General features: G+C 36.6%; 1 protein-coding gene across 4 annotated transcripts; it reads right to left on the bottom strand.

Annotated features, from left to right (window-relative positions):
* Window positions 1-1,303: 1,303 nt before the first annotated feature.
* On the bottom strand, window positions 1,304-16,113 carry LOC121237498 (probable inactive DNA (cytosine-5)-methyltransferase DRM3). Of its 4 annotated transcripts, none has more exons than XM_041134246.1 (13): window positions 15,925-16,112; window positions 14,713-14,831; window positions 14,502-14,600; window positions 14,012-14,116; window positions 13,593-13,689; window positions 13,029-13,075; window positions 12,007-12,114; window positions 11,678-11,777; window positions 5,272-5,384; window positions 4,455-4,557; window positions 3,842-3,921; window positions 1,894-3,200; window positions 1,306-1,641 (listed from the first exon to the last, which is right to left on the bottom strand). In XM_041134246.1, exons 2-13 carry the CDS (start codon window positions 14,713-14,715, stop codon window positions 1,527-1,529), a joined length of 2,277 nt encoding a protein of 758 aa, XP_040990180.1. In that variant the 5' UTR covers window positions 14,716-14,831; window positions 15,925-16,112; the 3' UTR covers window positions 1,306-1,526. The 4 variants fall into 4 exon arrangements, with proteins under 4 accessions (XP_040990187.1, XP_040990180.1, XP_040990196.1 ...); XM_041134262.1 differs by having other exon boundaries at window positions 1,307-1,618; window positions 15,925-16,111; XM_041134272.1 differs by having other exon boundaries at window positions 1,593-1,612; window positions 15,925-16,111.
* Between the last annotated feature and the right edge of the window lie 6,087 nt (window positions 16,114-22,200).

Below are 22,200 nucleotides of genomic sequence, written 5' to 3'. Positions count from 1 at the left end.
TAAATGTTTCGTTTTGTTTACATACAGAGCAATGCTACATAACCTCACAACCTCCACACACTATATTTTTTAAAATTTTTAATTTTTTTTAAATTTTTTTTAAGTTTATTCTTTTTAAACTAATTCAATTCTTCCATTTAATATTCATATATTAAATTTTTTATAAAAGAAAAAAATAATAAAAATTAAAAAAAATGTAGTATGTGAAAATTGTGTGAATAATAAGAAGTGGTGTAGATTTTTTCTTACATCAAAGCACTTACTCAAGGGAAAGCCCTTCTTTCTTAGATGGTTCTGCACATCCAAAGCATCGCGACATTAGCGGACCGAATTGGGTTTTTTATTATTATTATTATTATTATTATTATTACTATAAATAAAGATATCCGAACTGTTTATCAGAACTAATATTTTGGGCACGAAGTATCTTGTCGTCTCACATGAATTTGGACAACTGATTACGTCGGACCTTAAAGATGATCTCAAGCAAATGAATTATTTTATTCTCAAGTCAGTGTGTAGAACAATATCATCCACATAATCTAAATGGTAAAATTACATCACATAAATATTTTACCATATGCACTCTACACACATACTAGAGAATAAAAATTTTTCAAAAAAATTAAAATTATTGCATGGGTTCTTAGGGAATTCGCGATATCAGAAGAATGATTTGATTATTTCTGCCTGTGCACCGTGCAGTCTGATTTGCGATGTTCAACTATGACACTGGGCAAAACAGTTACGCTATATTCATTTGCTGAGACCCCCACGCGACATTACATGTCTATATTCATTTACTAGATAATCATATCATAAAAGAATCATTTAGCTGGGACATCATAAACTAGTCTATTCGGAATCCGGATGCAGATGATTTTTCAAAGAGTGGCCAAGTGCATGGCCTAAAAAGTTCACCTGGAATCTGAAATACGGTTATAGCATGCACGTATAATGCAATTGCTACACTTTTTGGTGCAAAAGGTTTTTCCATCACTATCGTGAGAGAGAGAGAGAGAGAGAAATTCCAAGAGGAAGAGGGAAACATTGTGATGAGCTTTTTGAAGTGCATCAACGGCTGTTGGCTTATTGAACATTTGGACTTAAACAAAACATCTGTATGCCCAAAGGGAAGGCCAAGCCATATTTAGCTATACTTTAAGACTAGCCAATAGGACCATTAAAATCCCTTTGAAATTATTACAAAGAGCAATAATTTATCCCCCTCAAGTAACGTAGGATCTTATATACCACCACATCACTTACTATGATGTATCACAATCTCTCACTTTTAAATTTCAAACGTCCTCGTAAGGACATTTCATCATAGGTTGCAGGGCTCAAATCCCACACTTTAGGGTAGGATAGGCTCTAATACTATTTGCTAGCTACACCGCAAGGGAAGGCCCCAGCCATATTGGCCATACTCTAAAAAGACTGATCAATCCTATAATTAGAGTCCCATCGAACTCATTATAAAGACAAAGATCTTCTATCTCCCAAGTAATATAAAAACAAAAACTCTATACACCACCTACACAGTATGGGGGTATCACAATATCAGACTCCAGTTTCCATGCTATGATCTTAACGCACAGCGAAGGGTCAGCTGCATCTACCAAACATTGAAAAATAAAACTGTTTTACGTCAATATACAACTACCCTCCAAAGTAATTAAGATGCATTTATTTTTTGCTTTTAGAATTAACAGCTCATTTGACTTCTATTCCTGTCGCTCGCGGGATAGAATATGTAATATCGTTCATCTAAAGGAGAGTAATGGGCAAGTTTCTCAAGCACAACTGTACTATTATTGGTCATTGATGAATTAGACGTACCAGACAATAAATAGCACAGTAGCAAATAAAATAAAATTGCGACCTACTCACCTCTTTCTTTCCATCATACTTCTTACACGTTGCAAAACACGAACGAACTCATAAAACAATGAGAAGTCAAAAACTGGGAGAGAGTCATCTTCTGCAGCCATTTTAGAACTTGAAAAGTGAGCGCATGGGTTCTGACAAACGACCAAATCAAAACCGCCAAAATTCTTGAAGATACTTTCTATCCTGTTACTTGTAAGTCTCTGAATGTCTTCGATCTGCACCAACTCCCCGGTTTGTCTGCTACTTTGCCACCACCTTCTCAGAATCTTCCTATTTGTTTCAGAAGTCTCTACAGAAACAACACCTTTCAAGCGGATGCCGAGCCGGTTTAAAGCAACTTCTGCCCCACCGATTCCGCTATAGAAAGACAACACTGTCAATCCTTCTGGGTACATTGACTTTAATGCTGAAAGATGATAGCCCAATGTGTCTGTCTGGAAGCCGTATTTGAGTGATGTAAGTCTTTCTATTAAACTACTCTCAGCAGCTTGAGTGTGATTTAACGGGTAGCCCAACATAAACTCTATATGTTCAGGCTCTATAGGAGCCAGTTTATACTGACCAACCCATACAAGATTCAATGTCCTGCAATGATGAAGGATATCTCTCTGCTGTTCAGATGATGGCAGTCCTCGAGAATCGGCTACTATCCTCCCAAGCCTAGCACAGAGCTGAGATATTCCATTAGTTTCAGAGCTGATGCAGTTCAACTGCTTCCTCGTATCCCATGACGGCCACCACTTCTTTGTATTTGGTACAGCATCTTCGATGGTCATAGGAGACCTTGGAAGGATGTGAAACCTATTCTCAGTTGGAAGATTGTGAATGTAGCCTTCCTTTCTAATCAAGGCCGAGAACAGCTGAGCATTAGCAAATTCAGGCTCAATTGAATACAAGAACTGTGAAATTTTTATCCAAGAGTCATGAGATAGATTCACAATGTTTCCATAAAAGAAATATGGAGGTTTAGCTACCATTCGATCAAGACTCTTACTCGGATTTGCTTTAAAAATATTTGGCCTTCCGAAACTGATTTTTGGGTCAAACTTTTCTTCCACCCCCGTGGTGTCAGCAAAAGAGCTCGAGTCATCAACGTACTCCTGTTTTGGTCTTTTCCTCTTACTATTTTCCCCAAAATCAACATGCCTAGACAGAGAACCAGCACCAGGACTGTCGTCAAAATACTCTTGTTTTGGCCTTTTTAATACAGAGGTTTGTCCTATAGTGATATTTCCTGAACGAGAAACGGTGTCTAGACCAAAATCCTCCATCTTCACTTTTACTGTACCAAAAGGATTTGAGGAATTCTGAAACAAAACAATACGAGGTTTGCCGTTAGTAACCCAAAAATGGATCATAAGGAGACCATACATGACCTTAATATCATAGCATGCACAGAAAGAATCAGACCTATAATAAAAAAATTTGCAGGTGTGACTGAAAATCCGAGCACTAAACTTGTTATAACTGAACTGAGAGCCTAAAACACAGAAGATAAGGTATGTGACAATTGACAAGAAAATCCCTAATTTGTAAGGTCGTCCATGGCATAGAACTTGTACAACCAGGATTCGCAATCTATGACATCAACATCAAGGTGGCAAACAGTGTTGGAAATTTGAATGCATGGGACCAATGCAACTTTCTAACATCTCTAAGATCTTAAGCTTTTTCTTTACTATTACTATCAAGATCGTACAGATCATATTCATACTTTATCTACACATTTATTATATTCTGTTGTAACCAGATTATCTTGATAAGCACATATGACGCAAGTCAATAAGTAAACCACATGAATGGGAACTGCTGCAGGCTATTGTGAAACCAAAGAGTGCTATCGATAATAGAAAAAGGATACAAGAAGCTAAATTTATAATGCTTTTAAAACTGAAATTATTAATTAAGCAAACAAATTGGAAACTTTATAATTAGAAGGTACTAAAACCTTATTTTCTCCAACACAGCTACTAGCAACATGACCAGCAAATATGGAGTCAGCAAGCTCCGAAAGTGGAACTTCTACACCTGAAGACAACAAATAACCAAATTATCAGAGTTCGGAACAAGCTAAACAAATATGTAGGCTGTAGCATTGGGGACAAAAGATGAAATTGAGTGAATATGAGATTTTTATGTATTGACCAAATTGGCATCAGCCAATCTTCAATAAAATAAAAAGTCCGGATACCGTGTGGATTTTTCAGACACATAATTGCCAGCGAAAGTTGAAATAAAAAAAAAAACATTCAAAAGCCAAGATTAATTATACATAAAAAGAAGGTAAGTACAAGACTTGTGCAAGGGCAAAGAGTATTAAGAGTGACCAGCATAATATCCTCAGAAGGTAATTGGATAGGTTGTGTGAGATATATTTGTGATTCAAATAAAGACACTGGAATTAGCATGACGGTAAGATAAAAGGCCCTTTTATAAAATTAGCAACCCAACCCCCTTCTGGACCCCCTCCCCCTGATCTGCTAAGAAATCCATACTCTCTTTCTTCATCTCATGTCAGGTCGAGTGGTGTTTATGAATATTCAAAATTATAAATCACTCACCATACTTCTCAATTGCTAATGAAACTTCATTCTCAGAGAAACCCATCTCAAGCAATCGCAGTGTTTTCTCCATAGTCCCAAACAAGGTTTCATTATTAGTATGCTGAGAATGAAAAGGCTAGAAAGTTAGAAATTGCTCAAGTCATATTTAACATAGACAATGGGTAATAAATCTTGAAAAAAAAAGAAAAAGACAAACGAGTAATTTCATTTTTTTTTTTTTATAAGTACAAACGAGTAATTTCATAAGCCAAAAGATTTAACCATGCGAAACTTGACACCTAAAAGAATGAACATAGAAAGTCCATTCATCTACACCAAACAACTCTATCAAGCCTTATCTGCTTAATTGGTACAAGGTCAAGATCTGCACCATTCTCATAATTTCAGGTCATCACTTCATTTCTTAAAAAAAGTAATAAATGCACATGTAACCAGCCTTTTTAGGGGTGCGCCAAGCATTAAGCAAATGAACCTCTTTCCTTCTCCAGTTTGTGGAAATACTTTCTTCATTAAGTTGCATTTCGACCACAATAAAATGGTTGCGGTCCTTGTGAGTAAACCAGTGGTACACAATAGGGAATGCTATATATGAATATTCCATACTAACTTTTAGAAGATCACTTAAAGCAAATCCTAAGGGGCTAAGGAACCACCGAATACTCCATTAGGGACAGCTGGAGCATCCCAATCAAAAGCGATAAAAGCTTCAATAAGTCAATACATGCCTAGTGCAATAACAAGGCTCAGATTATGTCCTTAACATCCAAAATTATCATCTAATGGATAACCATTTGAATAAAGAATCATTCACAACCTCATTTCTAACTTCATCATCATGAATTGAATCATCTGTGTCCTTCTCAAATTCTTGAGCAATTTGTGCAGCAGTAATGAAGTCCACTAATTCATTTATTGGAGCATCTTCACCTGATAAACAACATGCTGATTGGTTATTTAACACTTAAGAACGCAAATTTTCTACACTAGAATAAGAGCTATATAAATCATAGTCAAAGCCCATCCATATGAATTAAAAGAAACTGAGTACATATCCAATAAATTTGAAAACAAACACAAATCTGCGATGACAGGTATCAGAGTTGCCCTTGATAAGCATTGAAAACCATAGAAATCTGATGTGATATGTATCAGAGTTGCCGAATCAAAAAGACAAAACTATTATAGTTCCATAAATTCAATTGACAATGGCAACATTCAATTGACAATGTCAAGACATGGAGTTAACATGCACAGATATGCCTAGTTTTTTAAAAAAATAAAAATCACTATATACTCCTAGCAGTTTAACAGTTTTCTTCATGGAGCCACAGGCACATGAAATTCCATATTTCTAAGAGCTTCCCCTTAGCATGAACATATCCCCGACTCCCTGATTGTGTGAGTATTTATAGCCCCAGACCAGAATAAACCATAGGTAATTTAGCATACTTTCCACTTTTGCAGCGTCTCAGTGTTTCACAATAACGCATTCCATATAATATCTCAATATTACGGTATATATTGTATCCGCCACAAACAAGTACAACATTAAGCTTATGTATGCATAAAAAAGTTCCATGAACAACATAATGGCATGAAATCATTTTCTCTCTCCTCCCTATTCTCTCTCCATACACTCTTTCATTTTTTTTGTAAGTTGGCTGGAGATGTTGTCCATGGGCATTTGATTGAGTGATTCTTGCATGTATGGGAAGGGAGATGGTTCTGTCGAATGTTGTTATTATTGAACTTAAGGCATTTGAGGTAGTAAGAGAGGGACGATGGGTGCTCATCACTAAAAGGGGATGGAAGTTAGTAAAAAATCTTCATTTGGAGTTAACCACGGCACGGTGGTTCACTAGAGCGTTGGAGGATTGCTTGAAGATGGGGAGAAGGGAGTTTTATACAGCCCACCGTAAAGGAGACAAGGGCTTCATAGCTCAAAGGTGTTCCAACTCCCAAGGGGTGTTCATGGCTTTGGTGGAATACAAACAGGGGGGTCGGCGAAATTGTATTCTCACTCCTAAAGACAAAGATGGGAGGGGGTGGAGAAAACTGGTGGAGGTATTGAGGGAGGTTGGCAGAGAAGGACGTTCTAATGGGTCGGCACCACCAGTGACGATGGTAGCAACGAAGGCAGTGCAACCTTCTCCCCGGTCGTATATGGAGGTTCTGCATAAACCAAGGACAGCCTGTGCTCAAGGACCTGTAGCTAGCTCTGGCCTGCAAGGTGGTGTTGTCGCCTCTGCAGGGGCTCAACATAGTGGGGATGGTAGCAGGGGAGTTGTTGGCCTGAATAAGGAAAGTCTTATGTGGGCTCTGTCAGAGATACAATCGCAGATAGTTGAGTTGTAGAATAATACAATCGGTTTGAAAAGGTGCGTAAAGGAGAATAAAGGGGTGGAGACAAAACGATGCGTTGAGGAGGATATTGAGATGGGGTTGAAACGGTGTGTTGAGGGCATACATGGGGTTAGGGGGATGAGCTTACTAGAGGGTCAGGGGATGGGCTGGGCTTGGCGAAAGGCCCGAAAGAGGTATGGAAGGCTAAGGCCCGAAATGGGAATTTCGGCGTATTGGGAGGTTTGGGGGAGGCTAGCACGTCGGTGCCACCCCTCGCACAGAAACTGTCGCCAGTCCTCGGCAAGTCATTTGGTGGTGCATCAGAGCCAGCGTTGTCACTAGAGAAGGAAGAGGGAGAAATTATGGTTTGCACTCCGCTTTCTGTGGTGGCTTCTTAGGCGCCGAAAGTTGAAGAGGGGGGAAACTATGGAGAATAATGCAGGAGGTGATGGGCTGGAATACGTCGGTGAAGAAAAACTTGTCGACAAGACACAAATCACATCAGCGAGTCCTGGGTTGACATAGAACAAATCGACGAGTTCTAGGCTACCACAGAACATGTCGATGGAGGGAGAAGAGTTGCTTGTAGCTGAGGATTTTGTAGTTCTAGAGAGTGGGACTGAGATGGAGAAAGGGCATGTGGAAGGGGAATGATCATTGATCCTTTTTAAGCCTTTTGGATCAGTGGGTGACGAGCCTTCATGGGAGGACTCTTCTCCGATAAGTATTATGCCTCCTCTACCTACTAACTGGGTAATGAAAAAGGTGGAGGAATTGCAGAGTTGTGTGGGGATTTCGTGTGAGGGCTATGCAGATCAATTTATGGCACTGTTAATAGCCATTGAGGCTGGCCACTACCAGCAGGAAGCAGGGTCAAAAAGAAATAGGGAGTAGAAGTGACTAGATTGGTCTATCAACTATGATGGCAAGGAAGGGAATGCAAGCCGTGGTAAAAACAAAGGGAGGGCTGGAATAGTTGATAAATGAAGTCCAAAATTTTGATTTGGAATGTTAGGGGTTTGAATGAGATCAACAAACGCCCCTGAATAAGATCTTTGTTAAGACAATGGAAGATGAACATTATTTGTTTGCAGGAAACTGAGTTGAAGCTTATCACAAGAAGAACTATATAGAGTATATGGAGCTGCCAATATGTAGGATGGTCATACTTACCTTCGAAAGGGGCTTCGGGTGGAGTTTTGGTTATGTGGGATAAAAGGGTGGTGGAGAACATTAATGAATTTGTGGGAGAATACTCAGTGGGGTGTTCTTTTAAAAATTCTAAAGATGGGCCTTTGCTAGGGTTTATGGCCCTAATTTGGATTGCGAACGACGGTTGCTTTGGGATGAGCTTGCAGGCTTATGTACTTGGTGGGAGGTTCATTGGTGTATTGGTGGAGATTTTAATGTGACAAGATTTCCCAGTGAAAGATCGGGTGAGGGGCAGCAAAATCATGCTATGCTGGAATTCTCGGATCTAATATTCGAGCTGGAACTCATGGACGTACCTCTCATGGGAGGTGAATATACTTGGTCTAATAACCAAGTCTGGTCAAGACTGGATAGATTCCTCATATCTTCTTCATGGGAAATGCAATTTCCAGATTTATATCAGAAAAGGCTCCCTCGGTTATGCTCTGATCACTTTCCCATAATGTTAGACTGTGGAGGAATTCCAGGAGGTAGAAGACCATTCAAATTTGAAAATATGTGGTTAAAAACAGAGGGGTTTGTGAAATTGGTTGGGCAATGGTGGAATTCATATCAACTATAGGGCACTCCAAGCAAGGTATTGGCTGGAAAATTGAAAGTTTTGAAGATGAATTTGAAGACATGGAATGAACAGGTATTTGGTAATATAGCATTATAGAAAAAGAATCTCCTACAAGAATTACAAAGCTTGGACGGTGTAGAAGATGAGAACGATTGCAAAGGTCAAGTAGTCTTAGAGTTAGAAAGATTGATTTTAATGGAAGAGATCTCATTGAGGTAAAAGTCAAGGGCATTGTGGCTTAGGGAGGGGGATAAATGTACAAAAGTTTTTACATCGCAAACTCACATAGGAGGTTTAATGCCATAGAGTCCATGACCATAGATGGCGGTTTATCTTCAAATCAAGCAGTAATAAAAGATCATGTTGCTGGACATTTCGAACAATTGTTGTCGGAACCTTATGCATGGAGGCCAACAGTAGATGATCTAGCTTTTGAGGCCATTGATCAAAATAGTATGGCTTGGTTGGAGAGACCATTTGAAAAGGAAGAGGTATGACTAGTAATTAGAAAAATGAATGAAGATAAAGCTCTGGGCCCGGATGGTTTTACAATGGCATTTTTTCAGACTTGTTGGGAGGTGGTGAGAGAGGATGTTATGCAGATTTTTCAGGAATTTTTCTCCTTTGGAAAATTTGAGAAAAGTTTAAATGCTACTTTTATTGCATTTGTCCCTAAAAAGGTTGGTGCAATAAAGGCTTAAGATTTCAGGCCTATTAGTTTTGTAGGTAGCGTGTACAAGATTCTTGCCAAAGTACTTGCCAATAGGATGAGCACATTCATGGATAAGATTATTTCTAAGTCTCAAAATGCCTTTGTGAGAGGTAGACAAATATTAGATTCGGTTCTTATAGCTAATGAGTGCTTAAATAGCAGGCTCAAGTTGGGAGTACTGGATATTTTATGTAAATTGGACATGGAGAAGGCCTATGACCACGTCAACTGGGATTTTCTGTTCTATTTGTTATGTAGATGTGGATTTGGGGAAAGATGGCTGGGGTGGATGAGGCATTGTGTGTCAACGGCTCACTTCTCAGTTTTGGTAAATGGTGATCCTGTGGGTTACTTTAATAGTTCGTGTGGGCTATGACAAGGCGATCCACTATCACCACTCTTATTTGTCATTGTGATAGAGGCTCTTAGTAGAATGGTGTCAGCTGCCGTAGAGGGGGGTTTTTTTTCAAGATTTTTAGCGGGAGCTATCCACCACGACTCCATCACTATTTCTCATCTATGGTTTGCAGATGATACGTTGTTGTTTTGTGAGGATAATGCAAGACATATTCAATCTTTGAAGGCTATCTTACTTTGTTTTGCAGCAGTATCCGGGTCAAAGATAAATCTTGCTAAAACGGAGATGGTTGTTGTGGGTGATGTAAGAAATATTAGGGGGTTGGCTAACATATTGGGATGTGTGGTCTCTTTGCTGTCATTGAAGTACCTTGGTCTCTTGTTGGGAGCAACTTTTAAAGCTAAGACAATTTGGGAGGAGGTATTAGAGAAATTAGAGCGTAGACTGGCTGGGTGGAAAATGTTATACTTATCGAAAGGGGGGCGGACCACACTTATTAAGAGAACTCTATCCAACCTTCCCACATATTTCTTGTCTTTATTTCCCCTTCCACGAGCATTGCATCTAGGATTGAGAAACTCCAACGTGATTTTCTGTGGAGTGGACTAGGTGATGAGTTTAAATTTCATCTAGTTGGATGGGATAAAGTGTGTACTATGAGAGATGCTGGGTTGGGGGTCCATAATGTTAGGGCCTTTAATAAGGCTCTATTAGGGAAATGATTGTGGCGTTATAATCACGAGAGAGAAGCCTTATGAAAAGGGGTGATTGATGTGAAGTATGGGAGTGCAAGGGGGGGCTGGTGTTCTAATGAGGGTAGGGGGCATATGGTGTGTGGTTGTGGAAGTATATACGGAAAGGTTAGGGGGCTTTTTCGAGTAATACTAGGCTGTGTTTGGGGGATGGCAGTAGAATCAGCTTGTGGCATGATGTGTGGGTGGGAGATACGGCTCTTAAGGTAGCATATCCAAATATCTTCAGAATTGCACGAGTAAAGGAAGTTATGGTGGCTGACGTGAGGGCAATTAGTCATAATTCACAGGAGTGGAACATCAACCTCACTAGGGAGGCACATGATTGGGAAGTGAGTGCTCTAGTGGATTTCTTTAACTTGCTGTATAACACCACTGCAGTTGTTACAGCTGAAGACAAGATGGAATGGAGACCTTCTAGGAAAAGGAAATTCTCAGTACGCTCTTTCTATGACATACTTACAGTTCAATCTAGGCCCAATTTTCCTTGGAAGAACATATGGAGGAGCAAAGCACCTCCCAAGGCTGCGTTCTTTGTTTGGACAACAGCTTTAGGGAAAATTCTAACTATTGATAATCTAAAAAGGCGTGGACTTATAATTACGGACTGGTGCTGTATGTGCAAAAATAGTGGGGAAACGGTGGATCATTTACTCTTACATTGTGACTTTGCACGTGACATATGGAATTATTTTTTCAGCAAAATGGGATTAGCATAGGTAATGTCAGGAAAGGTGGTTGAACTACTAGCTAGCTGGAGAGAGATCACAGGGACAACACAGATTGCAGCTGTGTGAAAGATGGCTCCTATTTGTATTTTTTGGTGTATTTGGAGAGAAAGAAATGATAGATTTTTTTAGGATCATGAACTTTCCTCAGAGGAATTTAGGAGTTTTTTCTGGAAGACTTTATTTATGTGGGTCATTGCTTTAGATTTAAATAGTCTCAGCTTCCATGATTTCCTTGTAATAGTTTCTAGTTCTTAATTTGGTGTACTCACATGTATACCTCCGGTGTACCTGGGCTATACCTATCTTTATATCAATCAGATTTCTTCTTACTTACCAAAAAAAAAAAAAAAAGTTTCATTTTGTGTGCCAAGGACGCAAATGTGTTTCCAAAGCTCTTCACAATTTCAAATACTTTCTAAAAATATTACAAAATATTTTATTTAAAGGCAAAACGACAAATATACAATGCAAATTGCACAAGGTACCAAACCTAGAAAACAAAGAGGACCAATATTCTAAACATTAATAAAAATTTCATACTTCTACCTACCAAGCTTATCAATTGCAAAATCAACCTCATTTACAGAGAACTTCATCATCAGTAAGGATTCTCTTTTGTCATCTCCAACCTCATTATACACATCAGGCTCCTGCCAGAGATTGAAGATTATGCCAAACCACAAATGCAGTTTAATTCAACAAAAGAATTTCATGGGCCAAAACACGGGCCCATTGGAATAAGCAATCAAACTATTTTTGCCAACATGCTCAGCACCCCTCCCCTCCCTCCCTCTCCCACCCAAATTTGGGTTCTTCATGATTACATAACTAAGGAAGCTAAATTTCACACAAACAAGATCATAGCAGTAAGCAGGTTACCTCTTTTGGTTGAATGACTGTTGGGATTTCTGGAGGACTGCTATCTTCCTTGTCATCAAACAAGCTATCTAGAGAATCTGATGATTCAGAATTTGACTTCTGAAGAGCCTATTTCATTTCAAAGCAGGTCATATATTACCCATTAAAACTTCCATGGCAAAGCAGGCCAAACATTGCCCATTACAACTTCCATAGAAGATATCTGATGAATAGCTCAACTGACAAGAGTACTGAAAGTATTTTTTTTGCCCCAGCTGAGGAATGAAAGTAAAGAGTAAAGAGTGACTAAACTGCCTCATAGACCTGTAAGATAAAAGCATCTGACTCCAGTTTACATGATACATTTTTTTTAACAGGCACCGGGTGTCTGAGAACAAAGTCCTGACTAATATCAGGGGTGCATAAGCCCTAGAAGTTTCCCGCAAGTTCACCTCAGACAATTCAAGGTGAAGTTCTCCCAATCTGATGGCCCCAAAAATTTGTTTGCACCCAAGAGGATTCAAACCTTAGACATGGAGGGAGCATACCAACAAGACCAAGGCCTTTACCACATGATACATTTTAATGCACAGAAAGGCTCTACATCTACCAAACATTTCAGACATTCATCAAATAGAGGCAAGGAAAAAAAAATACTTTTCTCAAGATATTTCACAATGAACAGAAAGATTCAAATTGTTCAACTTTTATTTGTCCCATCTGCATTCACACACTTTGGTCACGATTGATGCAATTCAAAAAAGATTTTATCATCACCCTGGAAAAAATTTCAGCTCAATTCATTACTTTGTGAAATTGACATAGATAATGTCACAATGTACTAACAAACAAAACTATTATTCTACCAACAAAGGGATAAGAGGTTTTGTGGACCCATGAAATGCAACATAGCCACTAAGACCAATTCCAAGGTTCTATTAAGCATGCCAACACAAGAACCAAAAGCAAGTCAAACAATTTTATAAAATTTTCTTCAAGCTGAAATGACAAGGATATGATAAAGAAATTATTTGTTTACTTACAGAATATGCAAAGAGGGTTTCCAATAACAAGTCAACATTGTCTTCACCTAGATATAAGAGAACAGAAGACGCTAGTGAATAAAAATCATAGTGAAGATATTGACATGCAATTACAATTATGTAAAGTTAAAATAGAAGGGAGAAATTATATGTAAAAGGTATCTTGGGGATGAAGGTGAAGCCAAGGGGCAAAGGTTTTATGGCATTAACGTGCCTTTAATCCCTAATTTTTAGTAAAGTAAATGTCACTGTTCATATCATCATTGCCTCCCCATTTCTTTTAATAGTACCGGGTGTCCGAGAACAAAGTCCCAACTAAATCTAAGGGGGCACAGGCCCTTGACAATGAGTTTTCAGCAAGTGCAACTTGGGTAATTTAAGAAAAAATTCCCTCGGTCCAATAACTCCTAGAAATTGTTTACACCCCCGGGGTTTAAACCTTAGACATGAAGGGAGTATACTACCAAGAGTAAGGCTCTTACCAGTTGAGCCAACTCCTAGGGGTTAAATTGCCTCCCCATTTTCAACATGACAAAACAGAAAAAGCCTGCACTTATAACATACCATTTTCTTCGACTGCTTTGTCAACAAGAGACGGTAGGAATCCCATGCCTATAAAGAATGATCTTATGTTGCTTCCAGATGAACTTGCAACATTGTCCTGTAATTATAAAGGAAGAACAGAACAAGAGAAGAAACTTAAAGGAGTAAAATTACTCATTAGCTGAATTTTAAGAAATTCCCAAAGCTAGTGGATATTTCTGAAGTTCAAAAAATAAAAATATAGCAAAAGCAGATAACAGAAAACTTTGCAAAATAATAACAATAAAGGGAAATTAGCAAAATAGAGCTTTTAAGAGAGAATGGCATATACCACAAATCCCAAACAATTTTTCTAGCATTTGATAAAATAACACGTTTTGGAAAATTAGCAAACATATTGAACCATAAAAGCACAACTAAATTGAAAGAAAAGGCCGTACCCCAACATGCCTTGAGTACAAGGTATTGGGTGGAAACTCGAAGTCCAAGATCTCTTCCTTTGGATTTTGCAGTACTGCTTTCCCACCATTTGAATCTGAGGCACCCTATAGAATTGAAATATGAATATGACTACACACACACACATACAAAAACATATATATATATATATATATATATATATATATATATACGCACTTATCAAAAATATATATATATGTACATTCAGAACTTGTTTTAGATTTTCTTTTGTTATCAGAAAGATGCAGGTTTTTTCTTTGTATACATCCCGCGTACTTGGGCTTTGCCTATTCTTGGGAATAAAGCTTCTTATTACTTATAAAAAAAAAAATATATATATATATATATATGTACATTCAACTGTCTCTTGGTTATGCTCCCATAATCCCATTAGATAAAGTAATAAGTGCTGGAAATTAGCAAACATTATGAACCATACAAACGCCAATAACTTGAAAGAAAAGGCCTTACCCCAACATGCCTTGAGTACAAGGTATTGGGTGATAACTCAAAGTCCAAGACCTCTTCCTTTGGCACTACTGCTTTCTCACCATTTGAATCCGAGATACCCTATATAATTGAAATGTGAATATAAATATATATATATATATATATATACATGTTTGTATGTATAGATGCATTCAATCATCTTTTGGAACAGAAATAATAATTATTTGCATACCATGTCAAAATAAAACAAATCTGCAGTGCCGCAAAACAGTAATTAGCACTCCACCACAAACTGTATCAACTCAGCCTTTAGCTAAATGTCTGGGAAATAAGTAATAACCAAAAATTGGCCTGCAAACAAATCAAAATCACTACATGTAATTTCAATTTTGAAATACATAGTTTATGTGCAATACAATACTCGCTGATTATAGTTGCATGGCAAGAGAAGTGCAAATTCTTTGACCATCTTCTACTTCATTGCAGATGGATAATGCTTGGTGAAGAGACTTCTTCAAACGGATTAGTTTGGCTTGGATCGTGCCCAGAAGGGTAATCTTTTCTATACTTCGAGAGACTTAGGAGTAAGTTCAAAAATTGCAGTGGCATGGAAGATGGTTCCTACTTGCTTGGTATGATGTATTTGGACAAAAATGAATGACAGAAATTTTGAGGATCTTGAACTAACACTGGAGGACTTCAAAACTTTAGTTTTGGCTAATCTCTTTGAACAGCTTCTATTAACTTTACTGTACTAACTTTTAATGAATTTCTTGTATCTTTTTCTAACTTTTAAATAGGTAACTCTCTTGGATACATCTATGTACCAGGCTGGGCGTCTTGCATAATGTAATGAAGTTCTAGTTCTTAAAAAATAAAATATTTTTTTGATAAGTTACCGAAAAATACTCGCTTCCGAATGCGAAATACTTAGCTATGAAATAACACAATGAAAGTAATTACACTGATCTTGGTTTTGAGCTAAGTTCAAGCTATATGCTTCTCCCACAGTATGCTGCAATGCATAGCTAAAAAGCTTATTTGTCAGAAAGTGAGTATCCACCAGCATTTCGACAAAAATTTACCGGCGATAGAGTAAATGCTCCTATAGGCAACAGACAAGTAAGAAAAATAAAATAAGAATTTCTGAGCCTCCATCACGAACTTTTCTCAAGATGAGAACTAACCATACTCAAAGCTCCAAAAGATTTCCTTCACACCTCCTTCGTTTTCTTAACAACCAAACAAATAAAAACAGAAAGGAAAATACGAGTTTAACGGTAAGTGACCTAATAGGTTTCAAAATTGACGCCATGCGGGAACGTAAAACCAAACGAAGAAAATCGAAACCGTCGACTTCAAAAGTTAGCGAAAATTTGACCAAATGTGGGAGAGGGAAGTGGGGGGCCACTAGTGGATGTGCATGGGGTAGCCAGCAGCGTACCTGATCGGGGATTCCAACCCGGAGATAAAGGCCGAGATTGAGAGAAGCTGGAAATTGCAGAGGGGGCGGAGCAGCGGCGCGTGGGACACACCCGCTGCCACTGCCAAGACTCGTCCGGAGCTGAACAAACAATTGGGCAAAGCGTCACGGGCGCTTAGGGCTTAGGCCCATATAAAGTGTCCAATGGAATCCAAATGTCACAGCTCAGTGGCTCAATTTGCAGACTCTACTTCTGACTGACACGTCAGTGCCGGCTTTTTTTTTTTTTTTTTCCTTTTATTTAAGTTCGGATGAGTTCTGCTATACTCCATATTCCGCTGCCATCCCACTTTGCTGACATGATGTGTACAGTAATACGTGCTCTATCATAAGGAAAAAAAATTGTATGTACATTAACGATGCACAATACACCGCGCCCCTTCAACTTTAATTTCTTGTTTAAGCCACCCTTGTCCCTTTCCCCTTTCTTCTCCTCCAAACGCCGCTAAACCAGACCTTCTTCGATGCTCTGCTCTATCCAATCCATTCAGAACTATATCTCCGACACAAACAACTGTCCAGTACTCCAAAGAAAACACTCATTGCTCCCGTTGCCATTACCACCGTTCATTGCTCGCTGGTGACATTTTCTAGCTACCGACGTCGGGCTTATACACTAGTAGGTACTATTTATTCCAACTTTTTTCTACTAATCACAAATGATTTTTGCCCTATTTTTTATCATGTTCTAGAGATTTAATTTGTTCATAGCATTTATGGATTTAATAACACTTGTTCATACCCCATGGCTGGCCGAAATGGGATATCTTTAATAACACTTTGTTCATACCCTATTTTCTCTCAAAGTTTTCAAGCAATACAAACAACATCGAGTTCATAAGATTGTCCAAATCAAGATAGAAAACTCAAGCCCAATTACTTTCTTCCTAAGTTAAACCCAGGAATTGTTAAGATACTAGCTTATTAGACTTGAGACATGAGATTGGTTCTTTGAAAAACTGATTTTTCTTCCAATATTCAATTTTTTTTTCTTAATTTGTTAGTTGGTATGAAGTTATGAACATATATAATAGTTTTTTCAAAATACTCACAGATTTTATAGCACTTGTTTTCTCATGCGTACCCAAAATACTCTCATTTGCGGTTATTATTTGGATTATGGATTCATCAACATTTGAGCATGAATGTGGGGATACTCATCAAGTTACACAGATAACTCTGACAACTCTTTAGCCCTCCAAGTTGACCCAGTGGGGGAGTTATTAGGCTTATTTTGTCTTCTTTTTGGAAATATTTTGAGTCCATAGTTTTTTTAGTAATTTTTTTTATTTGACTAAGGTAGATGAGGTTCAAATTGTATACAATTCAAAGTTTCATGATAAAGCGGAGGATGCTCATGTAAAGTACAAAATTATAAGGACAAAAATGTTGAAGAGCTAAAGACGGGCATGATTTCTAAATTTTTGAGTCTAGTGATGACATTTTTTTATATTACAGGTAGTATGACAATCAAAGGGGATTTGGTGGTGTTCAAAAAAGTTGTAAGAAAGAAACAAACGGGAGTGTCAAATACGTCATATTCACTTGCATTCGTCAAGCCAAAAAAAAAAATTACTTCAAGTAACATTATCAAGCCAATGCCAACAACAAAAACAGATTGCAAGGCAAAGATCAAAGCCCAGGTAAGCGTTGATGGGAAGTGGTTTTTGACCAGTGTCATGTTTGAGCATAATCATGATTTGAGCCTAGGGAAAGTAAGGTTTTTTAATGCAATAAGCAGATGGACCCAGTCATGAAAAGAAGGCTTGAGTGGAATGATAGAGCTGAAATTACAATGAGTAAGAATTTTAACTCATTGGTTGTTGAGGCCGAGGGTATGAGAACTTACCATTTGTGGAGAATGATTGTAGAAATTTCATTCAAAAAGCAAGGCATCTTCGTCTTGAAAAAGGTGGCGCAGAAGCACTTTGTGAGTATTTTAATAGGATGCAAAAAATTAATGATGGCTTATTCTATAACATAGATATGGATAATGATGGCAAGCTAAAGAAAATGTTTTGGGTTGATGTAAGAAGTAAGGCATCATACGAGTATTTCAGCGATGTCATTACGTTTGATACCACGTACATGACTAATAGATACGGAATGTCGTTTGCTCCCTTCGTGGGGGTAAATTATCATGGTCAATCTATACTTTTGGGGGCGGGGTTGATATCCAATGAAGATACAAAAACTTTTGCCTAGTTGTGTTGAGGAGTGGTTGAAATGCATGAACAACCATACACCCAAAGCAATAATAACCGATCAAGACAGGGCTATGAAATCTGCCATAGCAAAAGTATTCTCATGTGCACGACATAGATTTTGCTTGTGGCACATAATCAGAAAAATTCCTGAGAAGCTTCGGTCACTAGGACAATATCATGCTATCAAGACTGTCATTCAGACTGCAGTGTATGATTCTGAAACGTATAGAGTTCGAACAAAATTGACAAAATCTACTTTGACACTTACAATCGTCGAGAGAATGCATGGTTGAGTTCGTTATATAACGAGCGGATGCATTGGGTCTCTGTATATCTCAAAGACACATTTGGGCTGGTATGACAACTACACAGCATAGTGAAAGTGTGATACTTCATATGATGATAAGGGTAAGTGGTATATGAGATTTCACAATACTTGGGAATGAGAAGTTCTTGCTGTTTATAAGGTTCTAATGGGGTTTCAATTGTATCATTGACTAATCTTTTTGGAGTATAGGTCATGTGATTTGAGTCTTCCATTGGAGCATTACAAATGATATTAGAGCTTATCTCAACTAGAAATGTGGGATTTCAGTCATGCCACCTACAACGGAATGGCCCAACGAGGAAGTCGAGAATTTAAGGGAGTAGATTGTGATACTCCATATGATAAGGATAAAGGTAGATGGAATATGGGATCCCACATTGCTTAGAAATGAGAAATTCTTGCTCTTTATAAAGTTCCAATGAGGTTCCAATTATATCATTGACTAGTCCTTTTGGAGTATAGGTCATATGATTTGGATTTTCCATTGGGGCGTTACATAAAGTATAAATGCTTTTTTTTATGACTATGTACACTCGAGCACAACATTAAAGGAATTTGTAGACCAATTCGACAATTCTCTGAGGAGGAAGGTTGAGAATGAGGTCTAAGCAGATTTCAATTCTTTTAATTGTGTAATACCGTGCATCACCCATTACCCTATTGAGAAGAAATTCCATGTTTATATCACTGAAAAATTTAAAGAGGTACAAAAGGAGTTTAGAGGGAAGCTATATTGTCATTGCCTGTTGTTTCAAAGTGAATGTGCCATTTCTACCTACACAGTGACCGATGAGGTGAAAGTTGATGACAAATTTATCAAGGAAGTCACTTTTTTTGCTTACTTCAATAAAAATCAGTGTGTGGTGAAGTGTACTTGTGATTTGTTTGAGTTTAGGAAAATTTTGTGTAAACATTTAATCACTGTTCTGACCATGCGAAAAGTGACTTCATTTCCACCTAGATACATACTTGATAGATGGAGAAAAGATATCAAGCATACATAGGGGTGTAACCAATCCGGTTTGGTCCGGTTTTGGACAAATTTTGGGACCGAACCGGTATACATCAGTTTTACATTTTCAAAAACCGATACCACACCTTTTACCCTCCTAAATCGGTACTTTCGGTTTTAATCAAGTGCCAATTTGTCATAAAAAATCTGTTATAAAAAAAACTGCTATAAAAAATCTGTTGTATAAAAAAAATCTGTTGTATCAAAAAATCTACTGTAAAAAAAATTGTTTTATAAAAAAAAAATCTGCTATAAAAAACTGTTATAAAAACAGAAAATGAAAATTTGCTGTAAAAAAAAAAAATCTGCTATAAATAAAACTGCTATAAAAACAGAAAATGAAAATGTGCAATAAATAAAATATGCTATAAAATAAAATCAACTATAAAATAAAACAAGTCTGAAAGTCCATATTACAAATTTGAAATTTACAAGTCCATATTAGAAGCTACCACATAAGTCTAGATTAGAAGTCCAAATTACAAGCTGCGTGAGGGATTGAGGGACCGAGGGTTGAAATCCAACACTAACAAGGCATCAAGTTGAAACGGCGTCGTTAGTGATAATATAGTATTATTACTAATACCATAGTGGTAACATATATGCTACTAACATATATATATTATCGCTATAATGATATTAATACTAAATCTACATAGTTAGTAACTCTATATAGTTATAGTTAGGGGTAGTAATATGTGATAGAATCCGTTAACCTAACATAAATACGGCGGCACGATAAAAACGGGTTAGGGTTTAGCCTTAACGGGTTCGGGTCAAAACAGGTTGACCCATTAAGACGCGATTGTTTAACGGGTTGATAACAGGTCAACCCATTTTGACTTGTTAAGAAAGTTAAAGTTACAATTATACCCTTATACCTAAAAATAAAATTATTGGGATTTTAATTTCGATATTTTGATTGCTTGGATTGTAATTTTGGACTTGTAGTTAGTTTTATATTTTTTTTATAAATATTGTGATTTTAATATTTATATAAAATTATGCTATACTTAATTAGGTCAAACGAGTTAATTTCGGATCTATTCAACCCATTTACTTAAATGGGTCAAAACGGGTTGACACAACACAACCTTTTATATTAATGAGTCATGTTAGGGTTTGAGATTTTGACACGATAAACTTAACAAATCGAGTTAGGATTGACCTATATAGTATAATATATATGTCTTGACACCCCTAATTATAGTGATATTAATACTAACATATTAAGTTAATTATACTACTATACATATTATATTATAACTCTTATAATATATTAATATATACTAGTAATATATATGTTACTATTAGTACTATATACTAATAGTGATATTAATACCATATATAGTTATAGTGATTAGTACAAGTATATAATAGTATTAGTATTAGTTATAGTGATTTAGTATAATTATATTAGACTATTAGTATTAGTATAAATATTAGTATTAGTTATAGTTATTAGTATAACTATATATTAGTATTTGTTTTAGTGATTTTAATTTAGTATTACTATATCACTATAGTATCAATTTAGTATAACTATATAATAGTTTTAGTATAACTATATCACTAATAGTATTAGTATTACTATATCACTATAGTATCATATAGTGATATAGTATTAGTATATAGTGATTTATATAGTAATTTATATATAGACTTAAAATGGATTACTAATAGTATTAGCGTTAAACCATAAAATGTAATTAATATATTAATGTATATGAGTATTACTAATGTATTTATCAAAATGAATATGTTGAAAATTTATTAGGCTATAAAATGTAATTAATATATATACTTTATATTTAAAACATATGATCAAACAAATGTTCATATTTAAAATTTAAATTTTATGTTATAAAATATAATATAACATTATTTCATATATAATTATATATATTATATAAAATTATATGTAATATTAAAATTAATTAAAATATATATATATATACGAACCGGTTTGGTTCGGTGCCGAAAAATCTAAAACTGGAACTAGACCAATTTTAACTGGTTTTTAAAATGGAAGAACAGAACCAATCGGTGCGGGCTGGTTCAGGCTGGTACTCCAGTTTATTTTTACAGCCCTAAACGTAGATATCTCTTATTAAGAGTAGTTACGATGACTTGAGTAGCAACCCTACTGGACAAAGATATAAGAACATGTGTAATAATTTTTTTTAACTAGCATCAATGATATCTACAGAGGTGGAGTGTTATATAGATGTGATGAAACACATTGGCATGTTAAAGGAGAAGAATCGTGCATTGAAGTGTACATCTAGTTAACTTTCTCAACACATACCAAATGTCTGATCCAACTGTAACGAGTTTTTACATAAAAGTGATAGTTTGGTGGAGGCAAAGTGGTAAAGTGATCAACCCTCTCGTAGTTCGAGGTAAAGGGAGACCGCCATCAAAATGTAATATGTCTACGGTAGAGAAAGCAGTTAAGAAACCACATGCAAAAAGCAAATATGGAAGTGACAAAAATGACAAGGAAAATAGGAAAATAGGTTCAACATGATCAAGTAAATTTTTACATTTAATACTTATATATCAAATCTTAATTTATGGTTGATTCTATTTTTTTTTTAATATTTTTTTCTTTGTAGACAAGCCAAGTATCTCAAGTTGAAGTGAACTTGAGTGACTCCCCAGTGACTATGATAGCCGCAAAAGAAAAA

Source organism: Juglans microcarpa x Juglans regia, chromosome 1D (assembly GCF_004785595.1).
Source record: "Juglans microcarpa x Juglans regia isolate MS1-56 chromosome 1D, Jm3101_v1.0, whole genome shotgun sequence".
Classification (NCBI taxonomy): Eukaryota; Viridiplantae; Streptophyta; class Magnoliopsida; order Fagales; family Juglandaceae; genus Juglans; species Juglans microcarpa x Juglans regia.
Note: the sequence above shows the minus strand (reverse complement) of the source record. Positions and strands in the feature narration are given on the sequence as shown.